The 16,826-nt window shown below is 39.8% G+C and overlaps 1 protein-coding gene across 2 annotated transcripts; it reads left to right on the forward strand.

The window, feature by feature from the left end:
• CACFD1 (calcium channel flower domain containing 1) lies at positions 1-12,666 on the forward strand. 2 transcript variants are annotated; one of them, XM_063432906.1, is made up of 6 exons: positions 1-72; positions 5,761-6,013; positions 9,277-9,349; positions 10,572-10,697; positions 11,785-11,892; positions 12,366-12,666. In XM_063432906.1, exons 2-6 carry the CDS (start codon positions 5,893-5,895, stop codon positions 12,439-12,441), a joined length of 504 nt encoding a protein of 167 aa, XP_063288976.1. In that variant the 5' UTR covers positions 1-72; positions 5,761-5,892; the 3' UTR covers positions 12,442-12,666. The 2 variants fall into 2 exon arrangements, with proteins under 2 accessions (XP_063288976.1, XP_063288977.1); XM_063432907.1 differs by having other exon boundaries at positions 7-68.
• The last annotated feature ends 4,160 nt before the right edge of the window (positions 12,667-16,826 follow it).

Below are 16,826 nucleotides of genomic sequence, written 5' to 3' on the forward strand. Positions count from 1 at the left end.
TGCAGCTCGGCGCTGACTGACGTGGAGAGAGGATCATCGGCTTATTGTCCTCAGACACCGGGAGCGGGGTGAGTGCACACTGACTGAGTGAGTGTATACTGACTGCCGAGGACTGAGTGTATACTGACTGAAACTGAGTGTATACTGACTGAAACTGAGTGTATACTGACTGACTGAGTGTATACTGACTGACTGAGACTGAGTGTATACTGACTGAAACTGAGTGTATACTGACTGACTGAGTGTATACTGACTGACTGAGACTGAGTGTATACTGACTGACTGAGACTGAGTGTATACTGACTGACTGAAACTGAGTGTATACTGACTGACTGAGACTGAGTGTATACTGACTGACTGAGACTGAGTGTATACTGACTGACTGAGACTGAGTGTATACTGACTGAGACTGAGTGTATACTGACTGACTGAGACTGAGTGTATACTGACTGACTGAGACTGAGTGTATACTGACTGAGACTGAGTGTATACTGACTGAAACTGAGTGTATACTGACTGACTGAGTGTATACTGACTGACTGAGACTGAGTGTATACTGACTGACTGAGACTGAGTGTATACTGACTGACTGAAACTGAGTGTATACTGACTGACTGAGACTGAGTGTATACTGACTGACTGAGACTGAGTGTATACTGACTGAGACTGAGTGTATACTGACTGACTGAGACTGAGTGTATACTGACTGACTGAAACTGAGTGTATACTGACTGACTGAGACTGAGTGTATACTGACTGAAACTGAGTGTATACTGACTGACTGAGACTGAGTGTATACTGACTGACTGAGACTGAGTGTATACTTACTGACTGACTGAGTGTATACTGACTGAAACTGAGTGTATACTTACTGACTGAGACTGAGTGTATACTGACTGACTGAAACTGAGTGTATACTTACTGACTGAGACTGAGTGTATACTGACTGACTGAAACTGAGTGTATACTGACTGACTGAGACTGAGTGTATACTGACTGACTGAAACTGAGTGTATACTGACTGAGTGTATACTGACTGACTGAAACTGAGTGTATACTGACTGAGTGTATACTGACTGACTGAGACTGAGTGTATACTGACTGACTGAGTGTATACTGACTGACTGAGTGTATACTGACTGACTGAGTGTATACTGACTGACTGAGTGTATACTGACTGACTGAGTGTATACTGACTGACTGAGACTGAGTGTATACTGACTGACTGAGACTGAGTGTATACTGACTGACTGAGACTGAGTGTATACTGACTGACTGAGACTGAGTGTATACTGACTGACTGAGACTGAGTGTATACTGACTGACTGAGACTGAGTGTATACTGACTGACTGAGACTGAGTGTATACTGACTGACTGAGACTGAGTGTATACTGACTGACTGAAACTGAGTGTATACTGACTGACTGAGACTGAGTGTATACTGACTGACTGAAACTGAGTGTATACTGACTGACTGAAACTGAGTGTATACTGACTGACTGAAACTGAGTGTATACTGACTGACTGAAACTGAGTGTATACTGACTGACTGAAACTGAGTGTATACTGACTGACTGAAACTGAGTGTATACTGACTGACTGAAACTGAGTGTATACTGACTGACTGAGACTGAGTGTATACTGACTGACTGAGACTGAGTGTATACTGACTGACTGAGACTGAGTGTATACTGACTGACTGAAACTGAGTGTATACTGACTGACTGAAACTGAGTGTATACTGACTGACTGAAACTGAGTGTATACTTACTGACTGACTGAGTGTATACTGACTGACTGAAACTGAGTGTATACTGACTGAAACTGAGTGTATACTGACTGACTGAGACTGAGTGTATACTGACTGACTGAGACTGAGTGTATACTGACTGACTGAGACTGAGTGTATACTGACTGACTGAGTGTATACTGACTGAGACTGAGTGTATACTGACTGACTGAGTGTATACTGACTGACTGAGACTGAGTGTATACTGACTGACTGAGACTGAGTGTATACTGACTGACTGAAACTGAGTGTATACTGACTGACTGAAACTGAGTGTATACTGACTGACTGAGACTGAGTGTATACTTACTGACTGACTGAGTGTATACTGACTGACTGAGACTGAGTGTATACTGACTGACTGAGACTGAGTGTATACTGACTGACTGAGACTGAGTGTATACTGACTGACTGAGACTGAGTGTATACTGACTGACTGAAACTGAGTGTATACTTACATGACTGAGACTGAGTGTATACTGACTGACTGAGACTGAGTGTATACTGACTGACTGAGACTGAGTGTATACTGACTGACTGAGACTGAGTGTATACTTACTGACTGAGACTGAGTGTATACTTACTGACTGACTGAGTGTATACTGACTGACTGAGACTGAGTGTATACTTACTGACTGAAACTGAGTGTATACTGACTGACTGAAACTGAGTGTATACTGACTGACTGAAACTGAGTGTATACTGACTGACTGAAACTGAGTGTATACTTACTGACTGAAACTGAGTGTATACTGACTGACTGAGACTGAGTGTATACTGACTGACTGAGACTGAGTGTATACTGACTGACTGAGACTGAGTGTATACTGACTGACTGAGACTGAGTGTATACTTACTGACTGAGTGTATACTGACTGACTGAAACTGAGTGTATACTGACTGACTGAAACTGAGTGTATACTGACTGACTGAGACTGAGTGTATACTGACTGACTGAGACTGAGTGTATACTGACTGAGACTGAGTGTATACTGACTGACTGAGACTGAGTGTATACTGACTGACTGAAACTGAGTGTATACTGACTGACTGAGACTGAGTGTATACTTACTGACTGAGACTGAGTGTATACTTACTGACTGAGACTGAGTGTATACTGACTGACTGAGACTGAGTGTATACTGACTGACTGAGACTGAGTGTATACTGACTGACTGAGACTGAGTGTATACTGACTGACTGAGACTGAGTGTATACTGACTGAGACTGAGTGTATACTGACTGACTGAGACTGAGTGTATACTGACTGACTGAGACTGGGTGTATACTGACTGGCTGAGTGTATACTTACTGACTGGCTGAGTGTATACTTACTGACTGAAACTGAGTGTATACTTACTGACTGACTTAAACTGAGTGTATACTTACTGACTGACTTAAACTGAGTGTATACTGACTGACTGAAACTGAGTGTATACTGACTGACTGAGACTGAGTGTATACTGACTGAGACTGAGTGTATACTGACTGAGACTGAGTGTATACTGACTGAAACTGAGTGTATACTGACTGAAACTGAGTGTATACTGACTGACTGAGACTGAGTGTATACTGACTGACTGAGACTGAGTGTATACTGACTGACTGAGACTGAGTGTATACTGACTGACTGAGACTGAGTGTATACTGACTGACTGAGACTGAGTGTATACTGACTGACTGAAACTGAGTGTATACTGACTGACTGAAACTGAGTGTATACTGACTGACTGAAACTGAGTGTATACTGACTGACTGAAACTGAGTGTATACTGACTGACTGAAACTGAGTGTATACTGACTGAAACTGAGTGTATACTGACTGAAACTGAGTGTATACTGACTGAGTGTATACTGACTGACTGAGACTGAGTGTATACTGACTGAAACTGAGTGTATACTGACTGAAACTGAGTGTATACTGACTGACTGAGACTGAGTGTATACTGACTGACTGAGACTGAGTGTATACTGACTGACTGAGACTGAGTGTATACTGACTGACTGAGACTGAGTGTATACTGACTGACTGAGACTGGGTGTATACTGACTGGCTGAGTGTATACTTACTGACTGGCTGAGTGTATACTTACTGACTGAAACTGAGTGTATACTTACTGACTGACTTAAACTGAGTGTATACTTACTGACTGACTTAAACTGAGTGTATACTTACTGACTGACTGAAACTGAGTGTATACTGACTGACTGAAACTGAGTGTATACTGACTGACTGAAACTGAGTGTATACTGACTGACTGAAACTGAGTGTATACTGACTGACTGAAACTGAGTGTATACTGACTGACTGAAACTGAGTGTATACTGACTGACTGAAACTGAGTGTATACTGACTGACTGAAACTGAGTGTATACTGACTGACTGAAACTGAGTGTATACTGACTGACTGAAACTGAGTGTATACTGACTGAAACTGAGTGTATACTGACTGAAACTGAGTGTATACTGACTGACTGAGTGTATACTGACTGACTGAGTGTATACTGACTGACTGAGTGTATACTGACTGACTGACTGAGTGTATACTGACTGACTGAGACTGAGTGTATACTGACTGACTGAGACTGAGTGTATACTGACTGACTGAGACTGAGTGTATACTGACTGACTGACTGAGACTGAGTGTATACTGACTGACTGAGACTGAGTGTATACGGACTGACTGAGACTGAGTGTATACTGACTGACTGAGACTGAGTGTATACTGACTGACTGAGACTGAGTGTATACTGACTGACTGAGACTGAGTGTATACTGACTGACTGAGACTGAGTGTATACTGACTGACTGAGACTGAGTGTATACTGACTGACTGAGACTGAGTGTATACTGACTGACTGAGACTGAGTGTATACTGACTGACTGAGACTGAGTGTATACTGACTGACTGAGACTGAGTGTATACTGACTGACTGAGACTGAGTGTATACTGACTGACTGAGACTGAGTGTATACTGACTGACTGAGACTGAGTGTATACTGACTGACTGAGACTGAGTGTATACTGACTGACTGAGACTGAGTGTATACTGACTGACTGAGACTGAGTGTATACTGACTGAGACTGAGTGTATACTGACTGAGACTGAGTGTATACTGACTGAGACTGAGTGTATACTGACTGAGACTGAGTGTATACTGACTGACTGAGACTGACTGAGTGTATACTTACTGACTGAGACTGACTGAGTGTATACTTACTGACTGAGACTGACTGAGTGTATACTTACTGACTGAGACTGACTGAGTGTATACTTACTGACTGAGTGCATACTGACTGAGTGCATACTGACTGACTGAGACGGAGTGTATACCGACTGACTGAGTGTATACCGACTGACTGAGTGTATACCGACTGAGTGAGTGTATACCGACTGAGTGTACACTGACTGAGACTGAGTGTATATTTACTGACTGAGACTGACTGAGTGAGTGTATACTGACTGAGTGAGTGTATACTTACTGACTGAGACTGAGTGAGTGTATACTTACTGACTGAGGCACAGGCAGTGGGGGGGGCACAGGCTGAGTGTGAGCTCAGGCAGTGGGGGGAGGCAGGCTGAGTGTGAGCTCAGGCAGTGGGGGGAGGCAGGCTGAGTGTGAGCTCAGGCAGTGGGGGGAGGCAGGCTGAGTGTGAACTCAGGCCGTGGGGGGGACAGGCTGAGGGACAGTGAGATAAAGTATGTAGATTTTTGGAGGTGAGTAGGATATAGTAGCACTCACAGTACAGAGATTTATATCAGGGAGCACTTCCTTTACAGTGGTTTTGGTGGAGGGAGATGTGTACAGTTTGAACTCACACTATGTTACAGTGCTGTGATTTAGGGTCCAGGGGTGATTTAACTAGGGGAAGTTTGTCACGTAGATGCTGCACAGTGACAGTGACTGAGTATATACCCAGTTCATGCTTTAAGAAAATGTTTTTTTTATTTTTCTGAAAACCCAAAGGGTCATCACCATTCAGGAATGCAGCTATTACCCTAGAATCCACTCTGGGAACGGCTACAACACTACAAGGAAGGACAGACTAAGGAGTCTGGGTATCCCAGCTAAAACACCTTCACTGGGACTCCTGGAGGGATGAACAACGTGGAGCCAGACGCTACCGCCCCAGTGGAACCAGCAGCTCAAGTTCAGGATGACGGTATGACCTGGTGGTACCGATGGCTGTGCCGGCTAGCTGGGGTCGTTGGCGGGATATGTAAGTATGGCAATCATAGAATGCTTTTAAAGTTACAATGTATCCCAAATCACTTCGGCTTTGAAAGAATTGGGACATTTCTAATCACTAAGTTGAAAATCAACTCCGCATGAGCTTAAACAGAATATTATTTTTACTAGCTTGGGTATTTAAACCATACTTTTTACACAACTGACCCAAAATTGCATTTCTTTCTTGCAGTTCTATGTGGGAAAAAAATACAAATCTTAGTTTTGAGCCATAGTGGGCTATTGTGTCTTGTAAGACATAGATATCTGGGTGATCAGAGATAACTGGAGTTGTTATGTAACCGGTCACATTGTGTGAGGGTTGTAGATACTGACTCATTTGGGGAGGTACAAAATGACTATATGACTAATCTATCACATGGGCTCTTTGTTTATATTTGTGACTTGCAGTTTGTGTAGTGGAGTCTGACATTGCTTTATAAACACAAGTTAACAAAAAAGCCAGTTGTTCCAGTATTAATGCCAAAGCCATTATTTGTCTACTTATCTATTTAGATAAAGGGACTCTTTGCCAAGCTTGGATTGTGCATTACAAATTGCTACATTTCTATATTCAAGCCAAAAGGGTGCACATTCGGAGATTGTCTTCAAATTCTTCAATGCATGCTACAAAAAAAAAAAAAAAAGACTAAAATGTACCTTGGACACTTATTAAACTCAAGTTTGTTTCAAATTTGGCCATGAATTCATTACTTTGAGGTCAATTCACAGATTTCACTTTGCTGGCCGCAGTCCCAAGTAGTGAATAATAGTACAAAGAGTTAGTCATTGATTTCACTAACACTTATCCCTTCTGTCCCATAGGAGAGACAATATAGAGAATTTATTTACCTGCTTGTTTATTTATTTTTGTACATAGATCAGTCACAGAAACAAATCCACTTCACGTCAAATTTCAACTAACAATTCAGATTTTTTTTTAATATATTGATTTATTTGAGCTATATTGGCATCCAAATTCTGCATTGTAAAAACAGTAAAATCCTTTATGTATTTTAAATGGAAAATATATTGGCTTTTTTCCCCTTGCTGCATTAATAGAGTTTTATATATTGGATTTTAGGCTACAGGTACAGTTTATTTAACTTTCTTTCCCCCTGCAGAGCTTCTAGAAATATCTGGAGAGTTAAAGAGGAATTTGCAAATTCACCAGACCATTAGAAATCATGAATAGGCCAGACCTTTACGACATGTGAGATTTAGCACCACAGCAGCCAAATTGACCTTGGCACAACTGTATAATTGTGATCTACTTTTCACAAGATTCTCTGCCAGCCTTCAAGCCAAAAAAGCATTATGTGAAAAGTTAGTACACCAGCATCTTTAGTGCCAAGATTTACATCGCCAGCCTAAATCTTCCTGTAAACAACCTGGTTGACTGGCTGTAAATATATTGAGCTGAGATACTTGATCCTGAAACCGTTTTACGATGCCCACAGTCCTTTGCATGCTAGAGGAACCCAGCATGTAAAAAATGTAACATCACTGATGTATATAGCTGCAGTGGTTAGCCACCCACTGATATTATGTACTAAGCTATAGAGCATGCTGTTTTCTTATAAACACAGTATTTCCCCCAGCTATACCCTGTCTCTTTCCTCCCCTCCCCGGCAGCTGATATTTCACTTGGGAGAAATGTCAAGCGACACTCCTACTGAGCGCTGTCAGACGAGAACCGTGCGTGTATCGTATGAATAGGAAACCATGCATGTTTAATGAACATGTGGGTGCTGTGACAAAGCCGAGCTAGGTCCCCAAAGGCCAAGGCAGCTTTTGTGTTCCAGGAATGCGGTTTTCCACGTAGAGACACAGGAAATTCTTCTTCTTGGAGAAAACCTGTATTTTGCTGTTAGATCTGTAGTTATCTCTTGTGTCCATTACTCTGCGTAAAGAAATATAAAGTACATCAGGATGAATGCTTTAGCATTTCTGGGATCTCTGCATTCTTGTAAAAGAAAAGACGAGTCTGCAAATGTAAGGCTACAGAGTAGCCATCTTGCTTTTCTAGCCTACGGTTGACAATTGTAGTTTTTGTGATAATATTGCTTTACAGGTTTACTGCTTTCAGAGTGGTGTATATAGTTACTATTACTGTCCAGAACCCCCTGCAAGCTTAAATAATATAGATTTATTCTATACTGGTGTGCATAGTGGAAGCAACACATTTAGAGCGTGCAGTTTTGGTAGGTACATTTTGAGAACAGTAAATGGTTGTTTTTTATGCCATCTTTTTTTCTTTCTTTTTTAAAGAGTTAACAAATTATGTCTGTGTAACCAAGAGCAATGTTTGACATCTTAGTCTGGAAACGTGGGGCTGCTTGTTTCCTTGGGGGTTTAGTGTAAAATCCTTTTAGTGTCCTTGTCATCATTATCCTGCAAGTCTTTTGTGGATTTTTAATGGTTGATTTTTTTTTGAATATTTATGTTTTGTTAATACATGTCAATGATAAGATATTTCACTGTAAGCACAGTTTTAGTATTTATGGCCACTTACCATCGATTAGTGACGGCTGTCCCTGCTGTTCCCTGTTATGTGCCATGCTTAGCTGCCATGCACACATCTGGGGTACCACAATTAGACTTTTTTGCTTCAGAACTTTGTTCTTTCAACCTGTTCAGCAGTCCAAGAACGTTTTATACCCTGCCTGATTTAGCACAGGTGAGTCCATCAATGGCTGCTGTTTTTTTTTTATTGAGAAAAAGGTAACAGTATGTGCAACCTGAATCCTGTTCTGAGAGTATTACATTCAACAAGTAGCCCCCATTGCTTTCTCAGAGGGGGATTTAGGCTGTGCATTAACTATAAATACAGCATTTCACATTCCAAATGACCTATACCTCTATATTTTAAAGAACTGTAGCATTCTATTTTCCCCACCTAATCTTGGAACCTCTGTACAATAGTAATTATTATTTTTACTAGTAAATAATTTTACTGTATGTATATTGTCTTTTATAAGAAATAGTCAGGGCTATTCACTGAAGTGTTAATTATGGGTACCGTAATTCAAAGTGAATTTTATATTTAAGGCCAAAATAGCCCCACTCCAACCATAACTATTGAATTTAAATTTCATGTTTTAGTGAATTATCCTGCCATGCTTGTATCTAGCACGTGTGGTTGTTTATAAGCAGTATGGAGAGTTGAATTATTGATTGTACATTATGTGTTGTTGGAATTTTATTATTTGATTTTTTTTTTTTTTTTTTTAATGTTTGTTGTTTTTTTTTCAGCCTGCGCCATAGCCGGTTTGTGGAACTGCGTTACCATCAATCCACTAAATATAGCAGCTGGAGTGTGGATGATGTGAGTATATAGGCAACCCAACACCCCTATAGTCCAGCCCCGCAGATAATTTTATCCCTAACAAAGCCATTGACTATATTTCATTTAGAGTTCTAATGCCAGAGGAGGTACTTTACAATGCATGGATCGAAATGTATTGGGAAGGGTAGTCTGGCCCATTGACAGCAATGTATCTAATGGGTTAATCAATACAGAGTTTATACACAGTGGATGTCAGATTCTAGGCCACAAAGCCGTACTGGAACAATTCTCCAACTCGGCTATGTTAGTCTGGCTGTATTGACGTAAAATTAGAAATTTGCTACACCGGTTTTGTCCACAAGTTTAGTTAATTTCAACTTAGGCTGTACATATCTTAAATTCAGAACACTCATCTACTGTGGAGAGAACAAATTCAGTAGAAACCATCTGCATGTCCCCTGAAGGACCCCGCACTTCATCTCAGATCTCTACAATATACTGATTTCTCCGGTTGAGCCATCTCTACCAAAGTATGTGGCCCAATGGGGGGAGAGTTGGGTGAATCCCTCTCTCCAGCGCAATAACAAATCATATTCCTTCATATACATGGAAGTGCTCTGTATCCTTGAAGCTGCAGGAGACCGCATTTAACTGTTATCACAATGTTACCACCTCTCTGACAGGTGTGGGGAGGGTACGGGAACTTACACACACATTTGGCAGTCATGTCCTCCTTTATTGGAGCACTAGCCCAACTATTATTTCTCATGACTTGGACACTAAGTTTACCTCGGAACTAGCATTGAATTTTATTGCACCATACTGGATGTTCCAGCAAGAAATATAAACATTCTATTGTTGGATAATAAATGTAGCTTAGCTGCCATCTGTTGGTGAATAGTATAACAGCGTGAGGAGATTAAGTCGATGGAGCTGTTGGTGGCCTCCTCTCATGGCAGATCAGACAAAGTGGCCCCTGTTATGACATACAAGATCCAGCACACTCACTCGTTCACTAAACCACAATTTCAAGTTTCACAGAACTTTGCCTGTCAGAGCATCAATGGAATCTGTTTGTAGTCTCTGAAACCTTGAGGTCCCTAAATCTATCTGCAGGATAGCTTTAAAAGAGTCACATTAAACAGACAATCTCAAGCTTTGTATGATAGGACCACTTTTACAGCATTCTTTACTGTACGTCTTACCTCTGTACCAAAATGGTCAGATTTCTCCTTTTTACGCACGTTCTTTTATTTTCCAGGCTAAATGCCTTTGTGCTATTTCTCTGCGAAGCTCCGTTTTGCTGTCAGTTTGTTGAATTTGCGAACACAATCTCTAACAAGGCGGACAAGCTGAAACCCTGGCAGAAGGCGTTCTTTTATTGCGGGTAAAGATTAAATTCTTCCTAAAATTTCAGACTCTGTAAGACGAGGGAGAGCATGGAACCTGTAAAATGTTTTATTTTGCCAATATTTCTGCATAGGGTGAATTAATACATAAAAATTCAACGTGTGTACATTTACATCATTTTGTATGTATCCCTGATTTGATAGAGAGATAAAGATAGATTGATATATATATATATATATATATATATATATATAGATACATACACACTATGTTTCTGTTTTATTCTTCATTTGTATTCTTGGTTGTTTTAAATGTCACACTTATGTATGTCATTTTTATTATTGTTATTGTCTGTGACCGTTTACACGGTGTGTAGAGCATAGAAATACATTTTATTTGCAATCAGAATTGTTACATGTTTAGACTAGACAATGTAATATTGAATGACGTTTCCCATAATGCACAGCTCCCTCCTCCCCCTCCCCCCCCAAATATCTGCCTTTGTATTACTGAGTGTAAATATCAAACAAGAACAGAGCCCATACTACGTGTTGATCCATATACACTCCGATCTTCACTAAAAATAATAGATAATTCTGTATCTTGCAGATCTCCCACCACAGGAGGTTTGATATCAGGAGTGCAAATTTTTGCAATGCAGTTTAACAAAGCAGTTCTGCAAGCTTACTAACCATAGCAGCAGGACCAGGGTCCAAAATTGACTTAGTCCTTCTAGATCACTCAGACAGCAATATCTGAAACCTCTTAAAAAAATCTTCATCACTTGACTAGCTGGCCTACCCTGCTGTTATACTGAAAGTTAATTATAGCCCACTAGGTGGCAAGCTTCACACACAAACCTCAGATTGTTGCACCATCCTTTGTTTAAAGTATGTGTGAATGTGTATATATATATATATATGTGTGTGTGTGTTTATTTAAACTTTATTTGTGCTGTCAACAGTAACTGTCTGAAAAGAGTTTATTAGAGTGGAAAGGTGTGGCCATGTGTCTTGTTTTATCTATTATACAGCAATGTGGATTATGTCAGAAAAATATAAATAATTGAGATTTCTCGTATCCTTTGTGTTTTTAAAACCTGCATTCCACTTTCTTCACCACAGGATGGCAATCTTCCCAGTTTTTCTCAGTCTAACACTAACCACCCTCTTTGGCAATGCTATCGCCTTCGCTGCTGGAGTGCTATATGGCCTCTCTTCACTGGGGAAAAAGTAAGAATATAGATATTCTAGCTAAAGCTGGTTTGATCTGCAAACTGTGGCACTGTTTATGTCTGCGGACTACTGGTGCTTGGCGAAACCCGAACGATATCTGCTGTTGGCCATCACTGGTCTCTATAGAGATCAGGTCCTTCCTGCTGTATATCGTTTCTATGGTTCAGATGCAGTTCTATACATGGTCCATTCCAAACTGCTGCCAACGGCAGATTTTTTTCAATTTTTTTTTCTTTGTTTTAACTCAATTTTTTCCGTAAGTTTTTTTTATTTTATATATATATATATATATATATAGAACTTGCGCCCTTCAGGTCCAACTTTCTGTCATTGCATCACAGCTTGTGATCTGAATCTTATATTTCCAGGGCTAAGCTTATTGTTAATTGCAGACATATATAATAAAACTTTTATTGATCTGAAACTTTTCCGTTCCTTTGATAACCAATTATTTCTGTGTTGCGTTACAGGGGAGACGCCATCACTTATGCAAAACTTCAACAGGCTAAGAAGCAACCAGATGAAGAAAAGGCAGAAACGCCATAAAAACTATCAAGAACGCCGGAGATCGCCATCCGTGGGAAACGTACACCTTTTAGATTTAACAAATTAATTTCCAGGATTGGTTCTGGTATTTTTTTTTAATTTTAACTGGATTTTTGCAGTGATATTTTTTTTACAACAAAAATCTTTGCAGTCCTGTGAGAAAAACCAGGGTGAAAAAGGAAGAGTCATCAGGATCTGAGTATCTTTTCTATAAATTGATGAACAAAATGTCAGACTAAAGGTTTTTTGGGTGCTTGAGATTATGAAAACTCTTTCTAAAAATCACATTTTTGTTCTTAACATTTTTCTTTCAGACTTTTCAAGTTTGTGGTTTTTTTTTTTTCTCTTTCAAAAATGTTTTTTCATTGTCAGGAAAACAAAACTATTCTGTACGCATCCTACATTAGCAAATTTTAACAAATGTTTAAAAAAACATTTCCTACAGTGAAACACAGACGTTACTTACGGTACTTTGAATTCTATTCTGTGTTTGCAGAGGGGTGTATTCACTTACCTCTTTGTGTCTAAGGGCTTCTTGTACAGGATCTATCCCTCCAGTAAGTGTTTTGAAGATTATGTGGGGTTTCAGTAGGCTCGCAGTGCCTAGAGTGATATTGGCTATACCTCACTGATGATGCCTAACAACAAGGTTGAAACGATCGTCTGGGGTTACTGTATCTCTCGTGCAGAGAGAGCTGGCCTGTATTTTAGAACTGTTCTGCCCTTGTGGGTGGAATAAGTCTGAGATGCATGTCCTGGTTGTCTCTCTAATGGCACAAGTTGAGCTAAAACCAGCTTGAGATCTGAGCCGACACCCACCGAAGGGCAAGCTAATTGAGCTGTTGTCCGTTCTCAGAACTCTCTTGCGACCTGTTTTTTGCTCTCCTTCAGTGGGGAATTGTTTTATTTAATTCGTTGTGCATTAATGGAAAAACTCTAAGGGGCCCTAATATAGCACATGTTTCACTCTCTGATCAGTCTATTTACAGTGAACAAGTGGTCATATAGAGAATATGCTTTATCATTGATCTAAACGTTAATAATCATGAATACTTTAAAAGGCAATGAGAAATACTGTAACTCCTTTGCTGCTGTTGGCATTGGTTTCTGATGCAAGCAAGGTCATTACAAAGGATAACGGACTGTTTGTGGACACCATGAGTTGTTGCTGTTTCTCCCGATTCACTGTACTTGGTTTTTAAGGCTGTAAAACAGTGCAGAATAAGGGATGACATGACTGGGGGTAGTGAGAATTGTAGTCAAAGTGATGGCAAGCTGCTCGTTTTGTTGTTGTATCTTATTAAAAGATTTATTAAACAATGAAATTGTGAAGAAATTGGAGATTTTATGCCACATTAACAAGCTGTAAAGATAGCTCAATGGGAGAATTGTTTGCCGTTCTGGCCTAAAAAAAGTGCAATTCTTAATAAATGAACCCCCCCTAAATTACGTAACCTTATGACGGCAGCCATGCCGCCTGCTACATACTAACGTGAAACAAGTACGAGCTGTTTAACCCCTTAAGGACCAAACTTCTGGAATAAAAGGGAATCATGACATGTCGTGTGTCCTTAAGGGGTTAAACATCTCACACTACAGTTTGCTTACTGAAATTTGGAATCATGTCTGCCCCGACAATAACATTGTAAAAGTGTTACCTGAGTGTCTGTGTAATGACTGGACAAAATGCTGGTTTTAACACTAATGGTTGAAGGGATTTTGCACTATGGTCACCAGGTTCCTGCTGCTCAGGGCTGGTTATCAATCTCATTCTGTCACCTTTTACTAATCTATAAACGGGAAAGCTTCAGGATGTAAATCTGCATGGCCAGATTCATAGCGAAAATGGGACCTAGCGCTACACTGATATCTGGTCTCTGGATTTATCATTTTCTTAAATCAATGCTGCATTTATATTCCTCATTGCTGGATGCTAGGGCGCTCATTATATTTCAGCTTTCTTATAATGAAAGCTACAGAACATCTCAGGTCAGTAGTAAAATCAACGTATTTAGGAATAACTGCTGCTGTGTGTTTTAATGCAGCCCACCCCCCTCCTTTTCCAGCACAATGATGTCTCTAAAAAAAATTGAATAAACTCTAGTCACTTAGTAATGACAGCCGCAAAACAATTGCTATCCCAGTTTTTTTTGTAGCCAGTTATTCAAAACTGTCTTTGATAATGTTTTATTTAGTTAAATAATAACTGCACAATAACATCCAATTGCTGTTTTCATGAACTGTTTTTATATTGTATTGTAGAATGGTATTTATTAGAATTGGATAGAAGTTTGACAAACATTGGTAACTAGCTATACTGTGAAGAAGGATGAACTCTGTTTGTTTGATGCTGTGTCTCCAATTTAGGGATGTGGGTACATACTAACTGTGGCAATGCCGAAGGGCTGGCTGAGAAATTGTCAAATATCTGCCTTGCCAGGGGTAGCTATTAAATCTACGGCTGTGTGCAAACCATGCTTTTTAAAAAATTTTAAACTGCCTGTTTGACTTTGAATTTAATGGTAACTATTTGCTTTTCGTATAGTTAGTGTATTTTGTAATCTGTTTTTACATTCTGTCTATGCAGTGAATTAAAGAGATTACATTTCTACCTCCTACAATGTGGGCTCGTTTCATTATGGTCTCATTGTAAACATCCAAATGACTTACTGTAAACGTTTCAACTGCTCTCCCATGATTCTGTGCTCTGCTGCAGGTTACCTACCCAGTCTGAAACATATCAGCACACATCATTTAGCAGTTTTCTCTTGTATCTATAATGGAGATTTTCTCTATTGCCATTCTTTGGACACCGGAGTTGGAAGATAGGCGTTTGTGGGGTGTCACTAGTTATGTGAGCTTAAAATAAACAAAGTTTTTGAAAGTTTATTAAGTTTAACAGGAACTGAAAACAACACAGAAAATACAATTATGGCTGCAGGTGTAAAAATAAAAAGGGAATACAACAAAACACTAACCGTTTTTCATGTTCTTAGACTGCCAGAGAGCATGGCTCTGCTGTTGGCGTAGTAGGAGGAGCTGCATCTAGGGTACATTTGGGAGACTCCCTTCCAAGTCCCCACTCCAACTAAAGACACACAAACATCTTTGGCTTTTAACATTTTTATTTTTTCCCCTCCCTGGGTCATTTCCTGCAATTAGATTGCCCCCTGCTAGGATGCAAGGCTCTAAGGCACCACAGGAGGCAATTGATGGACCTATTAAATATTTTCTTTTTTGCCAGCCCATCTCCTTAGTTACCTGCCTCTTAGCAACGGGGCGTGCCCCAATGCTGACACCTTTATTTCCCATAATGCACGAGGGCTGCATGTAGAAGGTGGTGTGTCACCCACCCCCTTCTTTAGGAGATTTTTGTTTCACCAGACACATGGTAAGACATGAAGAAAAAACAGGGTATATAGGCGCTCGCTATAACATAAAATAACAATAGGGGCTGCTGTATACAATACAAGGATTCCCAAACCTTGTGTTATGGTGAAACAGAAAATATAAAATATGGCGTATACTGCGCCCAAAATATTATACATACATACACCTCTGCGAGGAATAGTTGGTAAAATACCTCGAAATAATAAAACAGAAAAAAATAATAGTGCAATACAGTATATAACAGTGTAAATATTTGTGCTCGGTAACTGTAAGAAAAACACTCACATACGGTAGAGCTATATAAGAGCTCTACTATTTTCAGCGTGGACGGTATAATCCCCGTCTAAGGATACAGGATGGTAAAGATGGTATTGGTCCTCCAAATGCGCAATGGGGATAAAAGAGAAAAACGCTCTGATGGTGTAGTAAGTACTATAAAATCAGGGTAATAGGATAAAGTAATGTACTTACAATTTGTAGAGCAAGGACCTGCTCTAGTTTTCACAGCATGGGTGGTACTATCCCCACCTAAGGATATGATGGCACCAGGTAGTTAACAGGACATAAAAAAGTAATAGTATAAAATAATAAAAGATAAAAGTCTAAATGTATTAAAATAGTACGCACTTACAACACAAGAAAAACACAACTCTCAAACAAATGGAGAAACGATGATGGTCACACAAAGAATACATACACGGCTCCAAATAGGAACTACTTTAGACAAAGAAGACTGCAGAGTAATGACTACCAGAAACAACACTTTCCCCAGTACAAAACATACCAAAGATACAGATCACCGAAAAAATTCACAGAGCCACCTAATAGAAACTACAGACCACGGACCAATCACGAAGAGAAACCCCTAAAAAAATCTTTTGAAACCAAGTCAAGTATGACCTCTGCACACCCAATCACTAACAGAAGAGACCATTACAGATATAACTACAAACATAGCACAGACGAATCACCCCTAATAGTGAGACCCAAAACAC

The sequence above is a fragment of the Pelobates fuscus genome, chromosome 9 (genome assembly GCF_036172605.1).
Source record: "Pelobates fuscus isolate aPelFus1 chromosome 9, aPelFus1.pri, whole genome shotgun sequence".
NCBI classification, from domain to species: Eukaryota; Metazoa; Chordata; class Amphibia; order Anura; family Pelobatidae; genus Pelobates; species Pelobates fuscus.